Source organism: Nematolebias whitei, chromosome 12 (assembly GCF_014905685.2).
Source record: "Nematolebias whitei isolate Nwh7 chromosome 12, NemWhi1, whole genome shotgun sequence".
Lineage (NCBI taxonomy): Eukaryota > Metazoa > Chordata > Actinopteri > Cyprinodontiformes > Rivulidae > Nematolebias > Nematolebias whitei.
In genome coordinates, this window is record NC_056509.1 from 6,970,162 (window position 1) to 6,990,426 (window position 20,265).

Below are 20,265 nucleotides of genomic sequence, written 5' to 3' on the forward strand. Positions count from 1 at the left end.
GGTAATAGCACCGAGTTTGACAGCCCGCCAAGGAAAATTAATCTAAAGTGGCTAATATGTTTTATTAAGCTTGTTAATTATCCTTTTTGGTAATGACTTGCCTCAATACAGCTGTGCGTTTTTGTTCTATGTTAAAAGCATTTTTTACTATAACCTCATAGTTAATTGAATTGTAATAACAACTTTAACTTTCTATTTCCCCCAGAATTATTTACTAGCTAACTTTAGCTAGTAATGTCTCAAACGTTACCTTCCTCCGACATGCTGGAAACACCACCTGGGTATCCATTTGAAGAAATCATTTATGAGGACATTGAAGTGGAAGAGGTTGGTTGAGTCTCATCCAGATGGCCATAATCAACCACAGCTGTGATGACACAATTTATTCTGATAAATAATAACCTTTTTGTTTGAAGGTGGTGGGTAGAGGAGCTTTTGGGGTTGTCTGCAAAGCCAAATGGAAAGGCAAAGATGTTGCAATCAAGACCATCGAGAGCGAATCGGAGAGGAAGGCCTTTATTGTTGAGGTATTCTTGTCTTTTCCTCTATGTGAATGTGTGAGAGAGAGAATCCTGTAACAGAACATCCATCCATTATCTTTTACTCGCTTCTTCCTTTTCGGGTCACGGGAGTCACTGGTGCTCATATTTTTTTTTTTTTTTTTCATTTAGCCTTTATTTATCCAGGTTAGTCTCATTGAGCCACGAGAACTCATTTTCAAGAGAGACCTGTTTAGGGAGCACATGGTGGGGGTTAAGGGCCTTGCTCATGGGCCCAGAGTGGGGCGAATGTGGGTGGGGTAGGTGAAACACCCACACTTGCCCCCACCCTCATTCGCCCCACTCTGGGCCCATGAGCAAGGCCCTTAACCCCCACCTGTTTAGGGAGCACATGGTGGGGGTTAAGGGCCTTGCTCATGGGCCCAGAGTGGGGCGAATGAGGGTGGGGGCAAGTGTTGGTGTTTCACCTACCCCACCCACAATTTTGATGTTGTCGGGGCCGGGGCGTGAACCGGCGATCTTCGGATCACAAGCCCACCTCTCTAACCTCTGCGCCACCACTCCCCCATATAGTCCCTTTCCTAGAGCAAGTGGCTTAAAAAAGATCAAGAATCTCATAAAGAAGGCTGGCTCAGTTCTGGGGACTCCTCTAGAACCTTTGGAGATGATTGTTCAAAGAAGGATTCTTCATAAAATGAAGAACATTATAGACAACCCTCAGCATCTTCTTCATCAGTCTGTCATACAACAACAGACTGTCATACAACAACAGTGTCTTCAGTCAGAGGATTCTTCAGATCCACTGCAAGACAGACGCTACAAGAGATTCTTCCTGCCCACAGCCATCAGCATCTACAACAACTCTTTAGTGAAACCAGGATGATGAGTTACAACATTTCATTTACCTCTGGGATTAATAAAGTATTTTTGAATTGAATTGGAATTTAATATCCCGCAGTCGCTGTGCGAGAGGCGGGGGACACCCTGGACAGGTCACAAGTCCATCACAGCCCCATAAAGACAAACGAGACAACCATTCACACACTAACACACCTTGGAACAATTTAGAGTTACCAGTCAGCCTAACATGCATGTTTTTGGTCTGTGGGAGGAAACTGGACCTGGAGAAAACCCACACATGCATGGAGAGAACATGCAAACTCCCTAGCTGGGATTTGATCCAGCAACCTTCTCACTGAGATATTACTCGGCACAGTGGCACTCTACCAACTGTGCCGAGTAATATCTAAAGTATTAAATACAACTTATTTCTACGACCCATGATGCATTGCGTAAGGAGGATGTTAGAAATGCAGCTGCCTGGAAAAAGAGGAGATATACTGTATGGATGCAGTTAGAGAGGACATGGAGGTAGTTGGGAGTGAGGACAGAGTGAGGTGGAGGAGGATGATTCGCTGTGGTGACCCCTGAAGAGGGAAAGCCGAAAGAAGAAGATACAGCGATGAAAGTTGTACATTGCTGCAACAGAGTTCTGTCATCTGTAAAAATGAGGAGGCAAACAGAAGAGTGTTCTGGTCTGGTTAAAACTAATCTAGTCTAGTCTAACTAGTCTAATGATGATACTGGGATTAAGGTAAACTGATGCTGCTTTCATCAAATAAAGAGAATCAAAGCCACAGTTTTACCCAGTCAGAGAAGAGCAGGTCAGGCCATGCTGTGTGATGCATGGCAGGTGTGCGCAGTGTTCCCAACTTGGAGACAGACTGCAGGTGAGAGCACCAATCAGTGTTCCTGTACCATTTCCCAAGGTGGACACCTCTTTGCCCTAACGGAACTACCTGCCCTCTACGAAGGTGAAGACGTAATCAATTATTAAATGTATGTGTTCGCTCGTATCCAGTTCACATCAGCCAGGGAAACTAGTAGAACTGATACTGTTGCTCCCACTGCCTCCTCCTGCACCGTGCATGACCTCCCCAGGCCTTTTGTATTTAAGTTTGTATAAATGGTAATTTGTTTGGAGAGTCGTCATCATCATCGTTCAGACATGTGCAATTTGCACGCATGACCAGACTCCTGGTCTGAGAGAGCGCATGCTGTTGCAGGAGCGCGAGCAACTTGTTTGTGTCCTCACAGTGAGAGCGGCTGTGTTTGATGCTTCGGTTCTTATAGCTGATCATATTAACACTGAAGTGCTCCGCCTGGGTGTACCCCAGGGTGATGGGTTAAATGCAGAGAACCAGTGTCACCATTGTATGGGAACATCCAATGATGACAACACATAGCACTTTATTATTATTACTAAACAACAAATATAAGCCCAGATCATAACAAAAATGTGTGGCTCCATTACCCCCCCCCCCCCCCCAAATAAAACAACCAAACAAACAAAAAAAAACAAATCTAGTTCTCTCTGTGAGAGAGTCAGTTTCAGGTATTTGTAGTTTATCATAAATATCTGAAAAATTCAATTCTACACTGCATTTCAACTATAACAAGGTGTTTTGACTGTGTGATAATCTGGATTATATTTGTCGGGTAGAACCATTCTGAGAGCTACAGCGGTGCTTGAACGTTTGTGAAGCCTTTAGGATTTTCTATATTTCTGCACCAATGTGACCTTAAACATCATCTGATTTTCACACAAGTCCTAAAATTAGATAAAGAGAACCTAGTTAAACAAATTAGACAAAGTTCACTGCTCACAAAATTAAAGGGAACACTAGGGCTGGGAGATATCTCGATATTTTAAAAATATCAATGTAATTTTATTTGCGATATAAATTGACATTATTTCGATTTAAACTATATAGTTCTAAAATGAAAATCCACCAGCTCTGCTGTTCTTTCTTCTCCCACATGGCCCCCCTCCTCTCACTGCAGACCCAGCCCCTACCCGGGCGCTCCCCCCGCTCCCTGCTCCTCTCCAGGTGGAGTGGCTGCCTGTGGCATGTAGCAGCCACAGTTCGTCACAGAATGGAGAGAGGAAGTTGCAGAACTGGTGAGCAGGAAAAAAATGATGGCTCTGTTATTTGGAGATGGTTCAGATTTAATTTGTCAGCTGTGCAACAGAAAAATTACGAAAATAAGTCCCGACGAAAATGTTCGAGCACATCAAACCTTTTCCCCATTTGAAGCAGCGCTGTAATGGAGTATGAAGCGTGTGTTAAACTCAGTGCTGCAGCTCCGGCTGTGAAGTTTCCTTCCAAACTACGGTACAAAACTCTTTTACAAGTGCTGTGCCTTATGAGAGGTGACGTGAATAAAACGTTGGTTACGTACTGTAACCCCAGATTCTATGAATATAGGCGTAGCCCTTTAAGGCTGTCGCTGATGGGTTAAGGGCGAAGCGGATGTGGTCCTCGCCTTACTGGGTCCATTCGAACACAGTAAGAAGCGGAAGCTTGCCCAAAAAACGTCTTGTCACTCAGCTCCCCGTGTGCATAACTACGCATCGCGTAATTATGTGCCATGCACAGACGCATGTTGTGTAACTATGCGTTCTGACAAAGCATGAACGCCCCGGAAAACTTTCAACGGGAAGAAGAAGTTGAAAAGAGGGGGGGCATGAACCAACTGGTTCATGGCTGAACAGTATGAACAGATTAATATCCATGAATTGATTATTGATCAAATGAACTGATTGGTAGCAATAATCATGAACTGATTAGTGACAATAGAACCAAAATCACAGACACGACTTGTGACTGATAACAACATCTCACACTGTAATGCATGCAGACAGAAGTGAGCTTAAACAGAGTTCCATGAGAACAACAATATTCATTCTGTTAGAGCACTAAGGACAGAATGTGTCATGGAACAAGCCGTTACATCACGTAGGTAAAAGCGAATAAATGAGCAGGGTGTTGACCATGCAGCCGCAGTGCAAATGTCCTGCATTGACATACCATTATGCAGAACAGTCGAAGATGCGATACCCCTGGTCGAGTGTGCTTTGAGGTTGGCAGGAGGCTCTAAATCTGATGCTCTGTAGGCTTCAGAAAAGGCCTCACACAGCCAGTGTGACAAGCGCTGGATGGATAACGGGCGACCTGCAGAAGCATCTCTATAATGCACAAACAATTGTTGAGTTTGAAACGCATTGCAGCTGTGTGCGCTATGTAACACGTCAACGCCCGCACCGGGCAGAGAAGATGAAGAAATGCTTCCTCTTCTGATCTGTGGGGGGGAAAGAAACCCCTCCAACGGTATCATACTTGATTTAAAAGAGCTCGTGATGTTTTAGGCATAAAAGCTGGGTTTGGTCTTAAATCAGCTGAGCTGCCCGTCAGCCTAAATTCTAAGGCATGACGAAGCAACAGAGAGGGCAGATAAATTACTTACCCTCTTAGCGGGTGTTAAAGCCAGCAGCAGGGCTGTTTTAAGAGACAAGAATTTTAAGTGAAAACCTGATCCAGAGGCTCAATTGGAGCTTTGATCAGGGCTCGCAGGACCAGCGTTAAATCCCACTGTGGAGCAAGTGGACGTGAAGCAGGCCTGCGTCTCTGAACACCTTTTAGAGAAACGCTTCATCAGCGGGTGATTAAAAGCTGTTCTGTCTCCGAAACCTTCGTGGCAGGAAGAGATGACTGCAACGTACGTTAAAACGTACTGAATGCCAACTTCCTATCCATCAGCTGTTGTAGAAAGACAACACGCCGCCTAAAAGGCATGAGGTGGCCTCTGAACCTTTCTCTGTACACCAGCGCTGAAAAGCCGTCCCCTTTGATGTGTACAGAACTGTGGTAGATGCAGCACGTGAATCTTGAATTGTGCACACTATCTCCTGAGGGAGACCCATCCTCTCTAAGTGGGACCGCTCAGCGGTCAGACCCACAGGTGCTGACCTATTTCTGGGTAACTCCTGATCGCTCCTCCTGCCTGAAGGAGAGCATCCTCCCTCCACGGCAGTTTCCACGGCGACCCGACAACAGACGTTGCAGGCCTGGGAACCATGGTGCGTTCACACGCTCGGGAGCCACCAGGAGAGCTGTCAATCCCTCCTCCTGAACTCGGTTCAGGAACCGTAAAAACAGAGGAGGTGGGGGGAAAAAAAACCGTACAAAAGCGTTTTGGGCCACGGGCTGTGAGCAAATGCATCCATCCCCAGTGATGGATCGTCTCGCGGGCTCAGGGAAAACCATAGTTGACACTGAGCGTTCTCTCGCGTCGCAAACAGGTCCACAGCTGCTTTGCCAACTTTTGCCACGTCTGAAAACATCAGATCTGGATGGAGGGTCCGGTCCACGTGACGTGGGCCGCCCCTGGACATCACATCTGCCCCTCTGTTCAGAAACCGGATATGTAAACCGCTCTAATGGAGAGCAGGTTTGATGAGCCCAACACAGTAGCTTTCGCGCAACGTGTAACATCTGGGCTGAACGCACACCCCTTGATGGTTATGTACGCAGCAGTCACCATGTTGTCTGTGTGAATCAACACGTGTTGATTCTGTAGCACGGGAGCAAAGTGTTGAATCACATTCAGCACTGTGCGACACTCCAAAACATTGATGTGGGCTGATGTGTGGTGGGGCCACAGCGCCCCTACTGCTTGGGATAGGCATGTCCCCCCCCAGCCTGACAGCGACGCGTCCGTGAAGACTGACACGTATGACGTGGGTCTGCTGACGGGGACTCCCTCTGACAGAACCAGGGTGTTTCCCCAGAGTCGGAGGTCTGCTCTCACAGAGGAAGGGACAATGATCATCCGTCGTTTTGTTTTACTGGATCCACATGCAGACGTGCAAAACCACCTCTGGAGGCGTCTCATGTGTAACAAACCAGCGGAACCACTGTGTGAGTGACATCATTCCCAACAGCTTCATGACGGAGACAGCTGTTATCACTTGCCAGGTCTTACGTTGCGGAGTTGACTTTTAAAAGTGTCGAATCTCGTTTGTGATAAACGAGCTTTCATGGTGGTTGAATTTAATTCCACTCCCAGATAAACAAATGTCTGGGTCGGGAAAATCGAACTTCCTTCCAATTTATGGCGAAGCCCAGATTTAACAGGTGTGATGTCAACACCTGATCCTGCATCAGCGCCTCCTGTCTGGAGTGACAGGAGCAGCAGATCATCCAGGTAAAACAAAAACTCTCGTCTCTGTGTTTTAGGATGATCGGTATGCGTTCTCTGGATGTTGTACAACAGATCCAAAAAACGGTCTCATCCCTCTGATCCGTGAGTAAAAACCCCGTGTTTTCTCTCCGTTGGGGGACTCTGTAGATTACTTTTATCAGAAACACTTGGACTTCTGCATTTAGGGATGAGATTTAGTCTGATGATGACAGGACCGTTTTTATAACTCCTCTGAATGGAGGGGTTCGGGTTGCAAACTGTAACTTGTAACCATTTGCATAAAACCTTGTCCATCCATCTGAAAAACGGCGAGCATGTTTTAGCCACTCTACGTAACGTTCGTAGGGTGAACGTGCGTTAAGTGATGTGTCACGTTTTGTGCGGCTGTCAGCAGTCCGCCCCTCAACCGCCGTCATGCGTCGCGGGAATGTTTTCTGTGTGATCCAAGGCGAGGCTTGACGTCGCTGTGCGAACGTTGAGAGGCGGAGGGCGTGACTTCATTTATGCCGCGCTGTTGGAGTGAAGGCTGCTAGCCCCGTGGGAGCACACGTTTTTCTCTGGAGGGACGTGCGCCACTCTCGCTGGAGGGGCGCGCGCTGGAGGGAGGCGGGACTCATCACCGGGTTCGTTCAGCTGCTTCACGTTTATGCTGCCGTGAGCTCTCGAACGCTGAGACGCGGTGGGTGACGGCTGCCCGTGTTTGATTCGTTGAGACGGGTGTCGCTTCTTGTGAGAGAGAAGGACCTCCACCCGAACCAGCCTGCGGACCACATTTATACCGATGTGAGCCGGTTAGCGCCGGGCAGCTGTGTGTGTGCGCCAGCATCAACGCAGCGCCGTTGGATGGAGGCTGTTTCATCCTTGTGATCGACTCGTCATGTCTAGAGCGGCGGTGAGTTAAAAAACCTTTAATTAAGGACACCGGCTCATGTGTGGAGGCTGTTTCATCCCACGAGTGCGAGTTGACACCGCTTGAGTGAGAATCGTGCAGCTCGGGATTATAACGAGTTATTTTCACTTACCATCGTGCCGTGTAAGCGACTAGTAATGTCTTGGAGCGGTGAGTTTAAAAAACCTTATTAAGGACACCGGCTCTTTATGTGTGCGGCCGCTGTGAGCTCATCCGAGCTTACAGACTGGCTAAATAACAGACACTTTGATCATTAAATGATGATTTATTTCAACTTTCGTGTCACTTTTACACACACCCTCCGGAGACCGTCATTTTGAGAAACTTCTCTCTCATGAGCTCTGCGATTGTTTGCCCAGAGCGCTGTCTTGCAGGCGAACTCTGGGGAAACGCTGAGCTGCAGGTTGCCGGAATGAAGAGGGCTGGATTCTGACGGGCGGGGCTGGTGGTGGAACTCAGCGAGATCCGCGGCCGTGGAAGAGTCGAAGCTTGCTCGCGACGGTCCCTCCAGCGGGCCGGGATGGGCCGCGCGGCTTGATGAGGTGGCACACAGCCTCTGGCACCTCCTCCGACTGCTTCAATTCGCCAGCATGGTTTGAAGCTGCTCTGAACAGCGCGTCCGCGATGGGCTTCATCAGGTCTTGTGCAGTTTCTCCGGCAGGGAGGGGAGTAACGAAGCCAGGTGGATCGTTGGATCATCGTCATCCACGCTGCAGTCCTCGACAGGCAAACCGTAGGAGAGGCACACATGTTGAGCTGGCGTCAGCTGCCTTACAGAGGGAGTTCTTTGTCTCCAAGGCAGGTCTGCGGCCTTCAGTCCCTTGGACATGCTATATGCTAGCAGCGCACGTTGTTGCTAACTGCGGCTGCCTGAAAAACACATCGGTGGGCTCGATTGGAGAGCGTGGTCACCGTCTGGTTCGTGTTCCTCCGGAGGGACGGGACGCTGCTCCGACCTGGGCAGCTTCGCTCCGAAAGCTTCCGCGAGGCTTGGCTCCAGGGGGGTTACCGAGGAATAGCCCCGCTCGGTGAATCCCTCAACTCTGGTGATGGGAGCGGACTGGGGACCGACTCCTCCAATCTACCAGGAAAGAACCGTCTGTGGCCTCGCCCGTCGAACGTCCTGTTGGAACGCGAGGCCGTATGGATCAAGACGGTGAGCCACAGTGGAGCCCAGTGAAAAACAACCTTCCCGCCGATCATCCGAACTGGCGGGAAAAGGCGTGGGACGTAGAAAAAAGGGGTCCCTTCATGTCAGCCTCCTCCTGGGTTCCGCCGGGCAACCGTGAGGGCGCTGTCGGCCGGGAGCGGTGTGATCGCCGATGCGAAACGAGGTGGGATGGGGTGAGCATTCACTCAGCCCCCCTCCACCTACACTACGCTCCCCAGGAGGGAATGAGCAGCGGGGGCTGCAGCTGAGCACGCCTTGCCCCGGAGGAACCATCCGGTTCGCCCCGAGGGTCGGCGATAAGAGGAAAAAATACAAGATGGCGTTGTCCAGCGTGTAGTGACCTGTCACTGGGAAATGTTCCCCGATGCTTACCTTGGAATAAGACTGCTCGTCATCTTCTCCTCGGGGAGGAGAACTCACCGGACGACCGGAGGTCGACTGCCGGGCCAAGCATCCTTCACAAAGGTTGGTCATTTACACAATTTATCCTCTTTGTTCTTCTGACAGTGCTATATTAGCTTGCTGAAGAAAAAATGGGAGCCGATTTCCCGCTCTTAACGTAATTTATACGGACCGGGTGGGGCCCACACAGCAGGTGGGCGTGGACTAAATTTTTTCAGTGCTTATGCTCTGCATAACGGGATAAACCCAACAACGACAGCCTTAAAGGGCGAAGCCTATATGAAATAGAACAGTATCTTGTCATATTGCTAAAGACGTGGTCCTGAGCGTCTAACAAGACGGCTGTTAGCCGCTAAAGATCTTTAGTGATATGATGAGCTGCTGTTTTATTAATGTGGCGCTACCTCCTCTCGCTGTAAGACGTGAAAGTCTGAGGACAATAGTTCTTTTTCTGCCCGTCTGCGCAGCCAACTTCACACAGCCTCCCCCTCACAAGCAGCTCTCACTGCTGCAGTTCACTAACACAGTGAAGGCGGTGCAGCTGGAGACGATTATTATTTAATATATGTTAAAAAAGGTCTAAAAACAAACTAATAGTTTATTTTTTAGACATTGATTTTGTACAGTTATAGTGGTTTGTTAATAAATGTGCCTGTGTGACAAATGGGACAAAGCTTTGACTCAGAAATACATTTTTATTATTTATGGTAAGAAAAAATATTGAGATATATATATCGTATATTGTAATTTTTCTTAAAATATCGAGATATTAATTTTGGTTCATATCGCTCAGCCTTAGGGACACTAAAATAACATCCTAGACCTCAATTAATTAAATATTCTCATTGACAAACTTTATTATTAGCACAGTGGAATTAATTGAGAAGAAAATAACAAAAATCATCAATGTAAATCAAAATTATTACTTCATGGAGCTCTGGATTTGGATTCATGCTCAATATGAAAGTGGAAAATAACATGACAGGCTGATTCAGCATCAGTGAATATTCTTCAAGACAAGTCTGAATGAGGCTCAGTGTGTGTGTGACCTCCGAACAACACCTGGACACGATGAGACGGCAGATGTTCTCCTGAGGGACCTCTTCCCAGACCTGGATTAGAGCATCAGATACAGTGCCTTGCAAAAGTATTCGAACCCCTTGAACTTTTCAACCTTTTGCCACATTTCAGGCTTCAAACATAAAGATATAAAAATTAATTTTTTGTGAAGGATCAACAACAAGTGGGACACAATCGTGCAGTGGAATGAAATTTATTGGATGTGTCAAACATATTCAACAAATAATAAACTGAAAAGTGGGGCGTGCAATATTACTCGGCCCCCTTGCGTTAATACTTTGTAGCGCCGCCTGTTGCTGCAGTTCCAGCTCAAGTCTCTTGGGGTTTGTCTCCATCAGTTTTGAATATGGAGACACTGAAGTTCTGCCCATTCTTCTTTGCAAAACAGCTCGAGCTCAGTGAGGTTGGATGGAGAGCGTTTGTGAACAGCAGTCTTCAGCTCTTTCCACAGATTCTCCATTGGATTCAGGTCTGGACTTTGACTTGGCCATTCCAACACCTGGATAAGTTTATTTGTGAACCATTCCATTGTAGATGTGGCTTTATGTTTTGGATCATTGTCTTGTTGGAAGATAAATCTCTGTCCCAGTCTCAGGTCTCTTGCAGACTCAAACAGATTTTCTTCCAGAATGGTCCTGTATTTGGCCCCATCCATCTTCCCATCAATTCTGACCATCTTCCCTGTCCCTGCTGATGAAAAGCAGGCCCAAACCATGATGCTGCCACCACCATGTTTGACAGTGGGGATGGTGTGTTCAGGGTGATGAGCTGTGTTGCTTTTACGCCTAACATATCGTTTTGCATTGTGGCCAAACAGTTGGATTTTGGTTTCATGTGACCAGAGCACCTTCTTCCACATGTTTGGTGTCTCCCAGGTGACAAACTTTAAACAACACTTTTTATGGATATCTTTGAGAAATGTCTTTCTTCTTGCCACTCTTCCGTAAAGGCCAGATTTGTGCAGTGTACGACTGATTGTTGTCCTATGGACAGACTCTCCCACCTCAGCTGTAGATCTCTGCAGTTCATCCAGAGTGATCATGGGCCTCTTGGCTGCATCTCTGATCAGTCTTCTCCTTGTTCCAGGTGAAAGTTTAGAGGGACGGCCGGGTCTTGGTAGATTTGCAGTGGTCTCATACTCCTTCCATTTCAATATGATTGCTTGCACAGTGCTCCTTGGGATGTTTAAAGCTTGGGAAATCTTTTTGTATCCAAATCCGGCTTTAAACTTCTCCACAACAGTATCTCGGACCTGCCTGGTGTGTTCCTTGGTCTTCATGATGCTCTCTGCACTTTGAACAGAACCCTGAGACTATCACAGAGCAGGTGCATTTATACAGAGACTTGATTACACACAGGTGGATTCTATTTATTATCATCAGTCATTTGGGACAACATTGGATCATTCATAGATCCTCACTGAACTTCTGGAGTGAGTTTGCTGCACTGAAAGTAAAGAGGCCCAATAATATTGCACGCCCCACTTTTCAGTTTTTTATTTATTTATTTATATATGTGGTGGGCAAAGATTACAATTTTTAATCATGATAAATCTCAAATATTTTTGTGATTAATCTCAATTAATCTCATTAGTATGTGCAAAATTAAATTATGATTTAAAGATGTTTAGAACATTTTTAAGGTACTGTTTTATATAAAAATGTTCAATACATTAAAAAGGCACAGTGTTCTAACAATTTAAGTATTTCTAATAACGTGAACATATCAAATATGAAACCAAAGCTTATGTTTTTAGTTTATTTTAGAGAAAAAAAATCATTCAAACCCAAAACTGCAATCATAACAGATTAACAACAAATTCAAAAATATACATGTTTTTTCTGAAATGTTACAAGAATCAACCTTTTTAAATCAGGAGCATCATGAACAGTTGATCTCCTGATGCTGCTCAATAATCCAGGTAGATAAATGTAACCAGGTTCAGTCAGGTCTTTGTTGAAATGTTTTGTCTTTTATTCAAAAGACTTCTTCAGTCTGAGGAGGTGCTACAAACTCAGTCAAATAACACTCATCAACCAGTTTCTGCGAGCCAGAACCAGTGTTCCCATGTGTGGGGGGGGGGGGGGTTGTCAGTCAGAGTAGGAGGAGAAATGGTTAATGGGGAGTGGTGGCGCAGAGGTTAGAGAGGTGGGCTTGTGATCCGAAGATCGCCGGTTCACGCCCCGGCCCCGACAACATCAAAGTTGTGGGTGGGGTAGGTGAAACACCCACACTTGCCCCCACCCTCATTCGCCCCACTCTGGGCCCATGAGCAAGGCCCTTAACCCCCACCATGTGCTCCCTAAACAGGTCTCTCTTGAAAATGAGTTCTCGTGGCTCAATGAGACTAACCTGGATAAATAAAGGCTAAATGAAAAAAAAAAAAAAAAAAAATGTCCACCAGTTATGGAAGGTAGAGTGCCATTTGTTTTTAATTGCACTCTCCAGTAAAACTGTGTTTTGGCCCGATGTGAGGAACAAACTCCATGCGGTAGTGCTCCCTTAACTTATTTTCTAGCCACCACTAAACGTATTAGAAGAAGAAGAACACCCTGAAGGTTTTGTCACACGATGTTGTGGAAGAGATGTCCTGCTCTAATGGAGTACCTCATGAGCTGTAACTTATAAACCTGATTCATAATCCTACCTTACTGCCTTCCTGCCTGCTTTAAACCCATGTGTTTTTCATTTTAGTATAGATTTTTTACAATAAAGATGTATTAAAAATATCTTCACTTTTATTATTTACAGATGTGCACAGGGTTCATGTTAAAATAGCAAAACATCACACTGTGCTGTAATCTTTGAAACTGCTTTTACAATAAGATACAGACTTGAAAACAATTAGGTTAAATTTGTTCTTAAATTTTAAAGGCTTGTCTTTCATTAAATTTAAAAACAGAAAAGTACTACATATTAATTCCTATACATTTATCTATCTAAATACAGATACATAATATACATTTTTTTTAAATTGCTATCCATCTTTAAAATACAATCGGTCAAAATGTAAATGTTTTGACAGAAGTGATGAACTTCAAAATCAACTACCATAACTCCACCTACTCTGTCATCATGTGACCAGAAGTGTAACCTTAATGACCAATGAGATGCTGTCATTGACCCCTCCTCCAAGATACACGTGCATTAATGAGTCTTCCAGTTTAAAGTAAACAAAGGTTAAAAAAGGCGCTAAAATCTTCAGATTCTTCAGTTAAATTATTGTATTTTACGGCTCGTGCACAGCACAGAGTTTGGCTGGATGCTGCGGGATGATGCGGACAGCACGAGGGAGTGACAAGGAGCCAGAGTGTGATAACGTCTTTTTGAGCCTCTTCAGTTCTGACACTGAAGAAGAGGTTTCAGTGCACAGAGGACGGAGAACAGAGCGATGAGTGACTCTGGTCGACCATCGGTGCTTTTTAATTATTTTATTAATCGTGTTAAAGCTGTCTCATCCAGTTGTTCAAGATGTGAGCTCAGCTGAGCAGAAGTGCTCTAAGCAGTCAAGTCTGCACATATTTCAATAAAAGTTTTACAATTATTTCTGTGTGACATCTTTCTGTGTAGAGTACATGTGTGTTTAAATACAGAGATCTACGTCATTTTAAGCTCTCATCCGAACATTAAACATAGCAGAGACAGCAAGAGGGTCTGTTCCCACTTCCACCCCAATGTGAGCGCAGCGAAGTCAAGATTTTATTTTAAAGCAGTCAGTCAGTCAAGACATGACCCCGTTAAGACTTCTGGGTAACATTTCCCGGTATATAATTTTTAAATAATTTCAGTTACGAAGGTGTTTGGCACTTTAATGTCCAGTGATTATGCTTACCGGTAGATATTTACCGGTATTTTGTTCATTTTGAAGGCATAATGGTTGTCACCATGAGTCTCATACTGAAGCTTTATGTATATTTAGGTTCACCATTCAAGCTTCATGCATGTTGAAAGCAGGCCATAGTCTGTGAGCGCCACCAAGTGGCTGATTCTTGTACTACAACAAGAACAGAATGAGCTGGGCATTCACTTTACAACGGATAACTGTGGCTTCACAGCCAGTGCGTCTCATTTATGTATAAATTAATGATTTTTCTTATTTCATATGTGCGGCTTATACACAGGTGCACTTTGCAGTCTGAGAATTATGGTATATATTATTATTATTGTTATTATTACTATTTCAAGTATTTATTATTTATTTATTATTAACATATTGCTAGTATCGCTTAGCGCCTGGAATTTCCCGACTATAAGCCGCTGCATTTTCCACACACTTTGAACCCAGCGGCTTATACAATGCTGCGGCTAATTTATGGAATTTTGTTTTTTGACGGGCTAACGAGCTTCTTGCCACCAAAACATTTAGCCTCATCACACCCCGGTGCTCAATCCATATCTCTCAATGAGGGTGCATTCACACCAGCCATGTTGTCCTGAACTCTGCCCGTTTGCCTAGAAAGGCCGGTTCGTTTAGGGAGGTGTGAACTCGCCATGGAACTCTGGCACGAAACAAAAAGGTGAACTCTGGCCCGCCTAAAGACCTAGGTCTCTGTCCGGTAGAAGAAAATGCCAGCGCGGTTCAAGTACAGTGTGAATGCAAGCAGACCGGGCACCGCTCCGCAAGCAGGAAGTGGAGTACAGCGCAGGGCAAACAAACACGCATTTCTCTGACCTCATATGGAGCCGTCAGCTGTCTTGTGTGAAAAACAACATTCTCCATGGTCTTCTGCCTCATCTTCCACTCATGCCGAGTCCATGGTTGAAAAATGACAAAATAGAACTCCTAAAACCAATAAAATTGGACACCACTCTGTTTTTGTTTTTATTTCCAGAAGAAGAAGTGTCTTCAGAGGTTTTTGTCGTTTCTTTCAGTAGTTCTTGGTGCAGCGCCACTAGGGCTGGTGCACACTGCTTGTATCATGGCAGGGGAAACACTGAATGTATCGACCACCGATTTATGGTCAAGTCTGACTGTGGAGCATGACCTGAGTCTGACTGTGCACTATATTAACAGATACTGGGAACGGTGCAGCTCAAACCTCGAGAGCAGCTGCTTTCCTGAGGATCAGGAAATTGTCTGTTCTGCTCAGCTGTCCTTTCAGGAAGCATTTCATTTGTTTTCAGCATTTGTCACAAGTTTTTGAAGTTATAGCTCATTTAAAGGCAACATATTTTTTTCTTGTAGGTTACATTTATGCAGCTCTTAAGTTTTAATTTTATTTAAGTATTTTTTTTTGTTTGTTTTTTTGGAACTGCACCGGCACTTTAGTTTTTGTGGTGGATTTTGTTCTATATTTTGTGGAGACTTTTTCAATCTAAATAACAGAAGGATCATTTTTATTTATTATTTTTATGCTTTAAGACTGAATACTTTAAAGTAATTGCGGTAAAATTAACCCTTGTTTTTTGTTATTATATAATACTGCAAAGCAACAAGTTCATTTTGTCAAATGAATAACTATGATTTTATTTGTTGTTATATCACAAAATTTATCCTTATCGTCAGAATGCTCTGAAATATCACGATATTATATATGGGGGAGTGGTGGCGCAGAGGTTAGAAGATGGGCTTGTGATCGGAAAGTCGCAGGTTCAACTCCCGGTACCGTCAACATCAAAATGTGGGTGGAAAAGGTGAAACACCCACACCTCCCTCCACCCTCATTCGCCCCACTCTGGGCCCCTGAGCAAGGCCCTTAACTCCCACCATCTGCTCCCTAAACAGGTCTCTCTTGAAAATGAGTTCTCGTGACTCACTGAGACTACCTGGATAAATAAAGGCTAAATGAAAAAAAACCCCCTAAGCACCTAACCTGAGACTACTTGTATAAATCCATCCATTTTCTTTACCCGCTTCTTCCATTTTGGGTCACGGGTGGTTGCTGGTGCCCATGTCCGGCAATCACTGTGCGAGGGGCGGAGTACACCCTGGACAGGTCTACGGTCCATCACAGGGACACATAGAGACAAACGAGACAAACAACCATTCTCTCACTCACACCTAGGGACAATTTAGAGTTACCATCAGTCTAACATGCATGTTTTTGGTCTGTGGGAGGAAACTGGAGTACCCGGAGAAAACCCACGCATGCACGGAGAGAACATGCAAACTCCACCCAGAAAGGCCCCCGGACCGGAATTTGAACCATTTTTAATAAACAGGTGTCAAACTTCAGGCCTCGAGGGCTGGAGACCTGCAACTTTTAGACGTCTCTGATGCCACACAGCTGACTCAAATAAAGAGGTCATTAGCAGGACTTTGGATAACTTGACTGCACTGAGAAGCTAATTCAGTCATATGATTCAGGTGTTTTGGACCAGCGGAACATCTAAAAGTTGCAGGACACCGGCCCTCGAAGCCTGGAGTTTGACACCTCTGGCCTACAGAGTCAACTGGTCTGTAGATGATGCCATAAACCTGGCCCTTCACTTAACCCTGCAGCATCTGGACTCCCCAGGAACCTACGCTAGGATCCTGTTTGTGGACTTCAGCTCTGCATTTAACACCATCTTTCCTGCTCTGCTCCGACACAAGGTTTCTCTGCTCCATGTACCTGACTCCACCTGCAGGTGGATCACAGACTTCCTAACAGATCGGAGTCGGTGTGTGCAGCTGGGAAAGTTGTCTCGGACACTCGGACTTTAAGCACATGATCTCCACAGGGCTGTGTACTTTCCCCTCTGCTCTTCTCCCTGTACAACTGTTGCTCCTCCAGCCATGACTCTGTAAAACTTATTAAGTTTGCAGACGACACCACCCTCATCGGGCTCATCTCGGATGGTGATGAGTCTGCCTACAGGAGGGCTCCCTCATCAAGAAGGCTCAACAGAGGATGTACTTCCTGCGACAGCTGAGGAAAGACAAGCTGCCGGCCAAGCTGATGGTGCAATTCTACACGGCCATCATCAAGTCCATCCACTGCTCTTCCATCATGGTGTGGTACGCCGGGGCCACTGCCAGGGACAGACACAGACTGCAGCGCGTTGTGCGCTCTGCGGTGAAGGTTGTAACCTGTAACCTCCCATCTCTCCATGACCTGTATGTTTCCAGGACTGTGGGGCGAACAGATCGGATTACAGCTGAGCCTTCTCACTCTGCATATGAACTCTTTGAACCACTCCCCTCAGGCAGGAGGCTTTGTTCCATTCGGACCAGAACCTCCCGCCATAAGAACAGTTTCTTCCCCTCTGCCGCCGGACTTTTGAACCCTCATCCTTTACTTTATAACTCTGCTTTGGTCACTTTATCACAGTATTTTAACTGCACTACTTTTATTTGCATGTTTTTTCTGAGTATTGTATTGTATTGGTTGGTGTACATATGTTTTCTTTTATCTTTTATATTTTATTCGCACCTTTATGTCGAAGCAAGTTCCTAGTCTGTGAATCATGTTCATTGACAATGGCAATAATAAACTGAATCTGAATATGTATTTTTTTTAAACCAGCCGTGTTACAGGCACTGCTCAGAAAAAAAACAATACTGTATGTATTTGTATGTTATCGATATGTATTTAATCAAAAGTTTAAAAAATCTTTCTGTGTAAATGTCTCATGGTACAACATGGACACCCGCGGCTTATACACAAGTGCAGCCTATGTACAAAATTATTATTATTGTTTACATTTGACACACATATGATTGTGCAGCTACCCATCCAGGCTGTCACATTGTAAAGTTTGCAGATGATACAGCGGTGGTGGGATGCATTACAAACAATGATGAGTCCAGCTACAGGCAAGAGGTGGAACACCTGGAGAGCTGGTGCAGAGAGAATAACCTTCACATCAATGTGAAGAAGACAAAGGAGATGATTGTGGACTTCAGAAGGAACAAAAACACCTACACCCCCCTGAACATAAGAGGATCTGCGGTGGAAGTGGTCTCCAGCTACAAGTACTTGGGTGTACACATGAATGACAACCTCAGCTGGAGCAACAACACCACCAGCCTGATGAAGAAAGCTCATCAGATACTCTACTTCCTCAGACGGCTGAGACGAGCTGGTCTGGGAAGCTCAGTCCTCACTTCCTTCTACAGGTGTGCAGTGGAGAGCATCCTGTGCTTCAGCATCAACGTGTGGCATGGAGGCTGCACAGCTGCAGAAAGAAAAGCTTTGCAGAGAGTGGTGAAGGCTGCACAGAAGATGTTGGAGTCAGTCTCCCCACCATCACAGACATCTACACCTCCAGATGCAGGAAGAGGGCCACCTGCATCATGAAGGACCCCACCCACCCAGCACACACACTTTTTGCCCCACTCCCCTCAGGAAGGAGGTTGAGGAGCATTAAGTGTAGAACCACTAGACTGAGGAACAGCTTCTACCCTGAAGCTGTTAGACTCATGAATCTCTAACTAGAATAATCACTGTGAAAAACCATATCATGTTGCTGCTGATCTGTTTCATGTTGCTGCTGATCTGTTTCAATGTTGATGTGTTCATGCGTGCACATCTGCTCACAGACTCATGTTCATGTTTGTGCTGATGTTCAATGTTTTATGTTATGAGTGCTTAGTGTATATTTAGTTGATGTTTTTCTTAGTTCATATCTTAGATGTTATTACTGTTTTTCTTATACATTTTATTGTTGGATGTAACTGGGACCCTGTGTACATAATTTCACTCCACCACATGTACCACATGAGGTGCGAATGACAATAAAGAAACTCTGACTCTGACTCTGACTCTGACTTAGTGGGCGCAACTTATACTTGGGTGTGCTCAGTAGTCCAGAAATTACAGTATACAGTGTATATAGTTACCAGAAACACAAAAATGTTGGACTTAGCTGAAAAAAGCTGAAAGGGGCACGAAACAGTTGAAAAAACAATTGAAATTAGCTGAAGTAGTAGATTAAAAAAAATAAATTCACAAGAAAGCTGAAAGAAGTTTAACCGGATCTAAATGTGAAAGTAGTAGTAAAAGGTTGTAAACTGATCAAAAATTATGAAAGATGTCAAATGAGCTCAATTCATTTTCAATGGGGAAGAAAATGGCGAAAAAGGCTAAATATCTCAAAAAGCTAAAGTTGCACCAATACCAACAGTCATAGCAGTCATGTCCTGAAACAGCTGAACGTTTTGATTTATGATTTGTTGAAATAGCACAAAAACTGTGGGAGTACCATAGTTGGATGCCGAAAAATGTAGGGAAGAAAACGTGGATCTCAATAGTGTGATGCCTATTAATAAAAGTTAGGTAAAATTTTAAACACCACTAAAAATGGCTGACTCACTGTTGACACAGCAGTTTTCCACTCCACTTGTTAGTTGTCCTAATGAATGCTTGAGCTGATTACATCATATTTTCTGTTCTCTTTTTGCAGCTCAGACAGCTCTCCCGTGTAAACCACCCGAACATTGTGAAGCTGTATGGCTCCTGTAAAAGTCCTGTGAGTTTGGACTTTCATGTAATGACTGAAGCGTCACTCTTTGTCCTGTAGAGATTATTTTATGGTCCTGTTTCTTCTGCAGGTCTGCCTAGTGATGGAATATGCAGAAGGTGGATCGTTGTACAACGGTAAGTCCAGATGTTTCCCACATAATCACTTTATTGTGTTAAAGATGTTGGCCTGTGCTGCACTTTGCTTTTGGTAAAATGAGTACAACTTTGCACACGACGAGCATATTTGTTGAGTCCACAGTTTTCATGATCGGTTGTTTGTCTGCTCGACTGTAGAGCTGCTCCAGTTGCAGTCTTCTTGGTGTGCCTGCATTTAACAGTAATTATTGGACTTTGGAACCAGTAAGAAGTTAAACGCAGTAATAATTTCTGTCACACAGAGAAGTCTGCATGGAGAACATGCTTGTAGAAGCGTTCTCAGTAGGTTTTACTCTGTCCAGCAGAGTAATTCAAAGTAATTTTATATTTTGTGTCAGGATCTTTAACATTTAAAATTCATTAATTAATTAATTTTGAAGATATGATCTCCTTAGGATCAAGAGATACTGACCGCTGAAATTTTACCAACACACTTTAAGGAAATAATTTAAAAATGTTAAATTTCTTATTTTCTTTTTTTTTTTGTAAGATATATTTATTGAGGTTTTTATAGCAAATACACACAAATTTTTTAGTTATAGCATATATAGAGAAATCCCGACTTTTCTTCCATTTTCCCCCTCACACCATGAACAATTTCAGTAGAACAAGTAA

At 44.6% G+C, this 20,265-nt stretch overlaps 1 protein-coding gene across 1 annotated transcript; it reads left to right on the forward strand.

The window, feature by feature from the left end:
• Positions 1 to 234: 234 nt before the first annotated feature.
• LOC119418734 (mitogen-activated protein kinase kinase kinase 7-like) lies at positions 235 to 20,068 on the forward strand. The gene is made up of 5 exons (XM_037686068.1): positions 235 to 327; positions 417 to 527; positions 19,436 to 19,501; positions 19,584 to 19,629; positions 20,046 to 20,068. The coding sequence occupies exons 1-5, from the start codon at positions 235 to 237 to the stop codon at positions 20,066 to 20,068; spliced, it is 339 nt and encodes a 112-aa protein (XP_037541996.1).
• Positions 20,069 to 20,265: the final 197 nt, after the last annotated feature.